Consider the following 3,696-nt stretch of genomic DNA (forward strand, 5'->3'; position numbering starts at 1 on the left):
ATTTCCGACTCAAGAATGTAAAAAGAACAAAGTGAATTTAATTTACTTATAATTTAGTTTTTCGTTTAGATATCACTTATTTCACATCTGCCCCCCAGTGGCACAGCGGTATGTCTGCGGACTTACAACGCTAGAATCCGGGTTTCGATACCCGTGGTGGGCAGAGCACAGATAGCCCATTGTGTAGCTTTGTGCTTAATTACAAACAAACATTTCACATCATATTTCCTGGATCTTAATTTTTTCAGTTATTATAACAATATTATATAACAATTTTTTGGCTAGATTCTTTTCAATTGTTATACATTGCACTGTAAGAATTGAGCCACATTTAGATCATTTAGCTTTGATGAGCTCACACGTTTGTTATATGTTCTCTAGGGAGTCTTTAAGGACTTGTAACTAAAATCCGGGGTTCGATTCCGTATAGTGGACAGTGCGCAGATAATTTATTGTGTAAATTTGTATTAAACACATTGTGTTATAGGCAGCGCTTACCATGACCTCAAGCGGTTTTTCTATTTAAATATATATAACAGTTTATGTTAAACATCATGGCACTGCAGTACAAGGCGTTTTCACAGTTTTTAAGAACCTTTGCGTGCGTTGGCTATGTGTTTTTAAAATGTGAGGCACTTATAGCATCTGTAGCAACGAAAAATTTGTAATCAACTGATTGTCAGAATGTATAAGAGAAAATATACAACGAAGTTTGTTTTGTTTCTTCTTTGGGAACGTTTACGGACTTACAACACTAAAATCAGGGGTTCGATATCCCGCAATGAACACAGCAGATAGCCCAATGTGGACTTTACTCTAAAAACAAACAAATAAACTCTTGGAACGTTACAATATTTTAAACTAAAATTTGCACTTTTCTCGGTAGTGTTTTACTCACTGAAATTTGAAGATAACATAAGCCACAAACAGTCAATTAACAAGGCTTATTTAGTACTTTGAAGTCATCCTAAGTTCTCACTACCAAAACGGATAAGCAATAATGTTTGAAAATATATTTAAAGTGTTAATGATATTTATCAGATAAGCCAGACATACCTGTAATGCAGGTCGGAGTATTCCAAAACCAGTGTTTTTACTCATTCCAAAAGCAGTAACGACCCAGTTAGTCGGAACGTTGGATAAAGGAACGTGAAAAGTCTGGTATCCTTGAGAACTTTAAACATTTGAAGTCAATATCATGATGAAAGTGGCAAAGTAAAGTACGAATCTGTGTTATTTTCTTGGAATATCGGAGTTTTTTAAAAATTTAAATTGATTTTTTAATTAGTTTAATTCACAATAAAAGGATCCCATAACTATATTGTATACACATGCAAATATTTATATGTAACACATACAAAAATTCAAAATAAACACTAAATAAACGGTTAACCACATAAATGATACTCTTTAAAAATGTCTTTCCAACTTGTTATGTACACCTAACCACTTCCCATCTTACAATTTATCTTGTAACTTTTAACTTTGGTACGCATTTTAAAATGTATATTTACATAACAGAAAACCTTATGCATACATCGTTTGATTCGTTTAAATAGCATTTTTGTCTCCCGGTAAATCAGTGATAAGTTTACGGACTTACAACGCTTCAAAATCCGGGGTTAGATTCCCCGCGAGGGACAGAGTGCAGGTAGCCCTTTGTATAGCTTTTCACTAAGAAAATAACAAATTTCAAATCTTAAAAAAAATTCATGCAGCGCCCCCAGATGGTATTTCTATCGATTTGTCTATAAGACGTTGTATATTATATTGACGTACAGTAATCAGTAATCCTTAAAGGCTAGAAAGATAGGAAATTTTAAACGAGCAAACATTTTTAACTTGTTAAGTTTAATTATCTATGAAACAGCATTTTTAAATAAAATAAACAATACTTTGAGATGATGCAAGGTTAAATTTGTGATCATATAAACAGAATAACAATAAATATGTTAAATTAATATATATTTTTTAGTAAATTATATTTCATCTTGTTATTGACATGGCCAAATTAATATATTTCCACTGATCAACAGCTCGTGTCATGGTTAAGGTACTCACCCAATGATGATGTCTTTCCACAACCATGAATTTTTGTAAAGTTGCATCAGCCGACTGAAACGGTTTAACCTGTAGTGTCGCATGTTAAACTCATCCTTGGGAGGACCTAAAGAATAAGTTTAAATTCACTGTTGTTTTAATGTTGTATAATTTCTGGCACAGATCTTAAGCGATGAATAAACACTTTTTTGACTGTAGGATCATTTGCAACAAATACTGAACACAGATATTATCCAATACAATGTTATTGTTTTCATTGTAAACTTATTCTGAAGATGAAATGCACGCCTAAGATATAGAGTCTCAATAAAGTATAGGTGACAGTTTGAAATTTCATTAATTTTGTTTTAAAAAAAAGAAATGAATTTTGTTATATTTTATCTAATTTCTGTACTTTAATTATTCATTTTGTTGGCATTCTTCGTTAAGCAATAATGATACATGACCATTTGTGTACAATATAAAACCGTATTGGATATCATATTACTAAATTTTTTTCGTTCTAAATACTAAGTCTTGTCAATACTATTGTGTAACTGTAAAACGCTTTACCCAGTAGAAGCCTAAGTTGAAACGTTGATGAAATAGTTTTTCTGAAGCTCAAGTCGATTTTACAGCGCCATGAAAAAGTATTCACCTCCTACTAATAATGTCACATTTTGATGAAATACAAATAACGTAAACAATGTTTTTAATGAACTTGTTTTTATTCAAAACTCTAATGATTAAAGTTAATAGTGACAAGCTTCCCAGTCCCTGCTGATGAGTAGCATCTGCATAACATGATGCTGCTACCATCATGCTTGACAGATGGGATGTTGTTGGCTGGGTAATGTGCTGTGTTGGACTTGCATCAGACGCAACATTTTGGTTTGGTTTGAATTTCGCGCAAAGCTACACGAGGGCCGTCCCTAATTTAGCAGTGACAAACTAGAGGGAAGGCAACTAGTCATCACCACCCACCGCCAACTCTTGGGTTACTCTTTTATCAACGAATAGAGAGATTGACCGTCAGATTATAACGCCTCCCACGGCTGAAAGGGCGAGCATGTTCAGTGGGACATGGATTCGAACCCGCGACCCTCAGACTGTGAGTCATGCGCCCTAACTACCTGGCCATGCCAGGCCCCAGTAACGCTTTGAATGTAGACCCAAAAGCTAAATTTTTGTCTTGTCTGACCACAAACCCTTTTGCCACATCCCTGCAGTATCATCTACATGCTTTGTCGCAAACTGCATACAAGCTTTAAGATATTTCTTTTATAGTTGTGGCTTCTTTCATGACACTCGTCCATACAGGCCAACTTTATGTATGGACCGGGATTTCGTTGATGTATGAACATTGACTCCCATCTCAGACATCTTTCAAAGTCACTATTGGCTTCACAGTTGCATCCCTAATCACTTTCCTGCTTGCTCGGCTGCTTAGTTTGGAAGGTCGGCCTGATCTGAGTAGCGAATGGGTGGTATGAAGCACATTCCACTTCTTAATGATGGACTTCACCGTAAGGTTAAAGTCACCTGAACGAAATTAGCTGAATTACATGCCGAATGGGTGTATCGTCGTGTGCAATCACTATAAGGGATTACAATATACTAAACTTTACATATTATATAGGCTACATTAACGTAACG

General features: G+C 34.8%; 1 protein-coding gene across 1 annotated transcript in view; it reads right to left on the reverse strand.

The window, feature by feature from the left end:
* Nucleotides 1-1,056: 1,056 nt before the first annotated feature.
* Nucleotides 1,057-3,696, reverse strand: part of LOC106474178 (CD109 antigen-like) — a gene marked incomplete at both ends in the record, with an annotated part of 37,774 nt that continues 35,134 nt past the window's right edge. The window contains 2 exons of the mRNA XM_013934870.1: nt 1,057-1,174; nt 2,062-2,167. Of these exons, the coding sequence (XP_013790324.1) occupies nt 1,057-1,174; nt 2,062-2,167 (224 nt within the window). The remainder of the gene's footprint in view (nt 1,175-2,061; nt 2,168-3,696) is intronic.

The sequence above is a fragment of the Limulus polyphemus genome, unplaced genomic scaffold, assembly GCF_000517525.1.
Source record: "Limulus polyphemus unplaced genomic scaffold, Limulus_polyphemus-2.1.2 Scaffold6917, whole genome shotgun sequence".
NCBI lineage: Eukaryota > Metazoa > Arthropoda > Merostomata > Xiphosura > Limulidae > Limulus > Limulus polyphemus.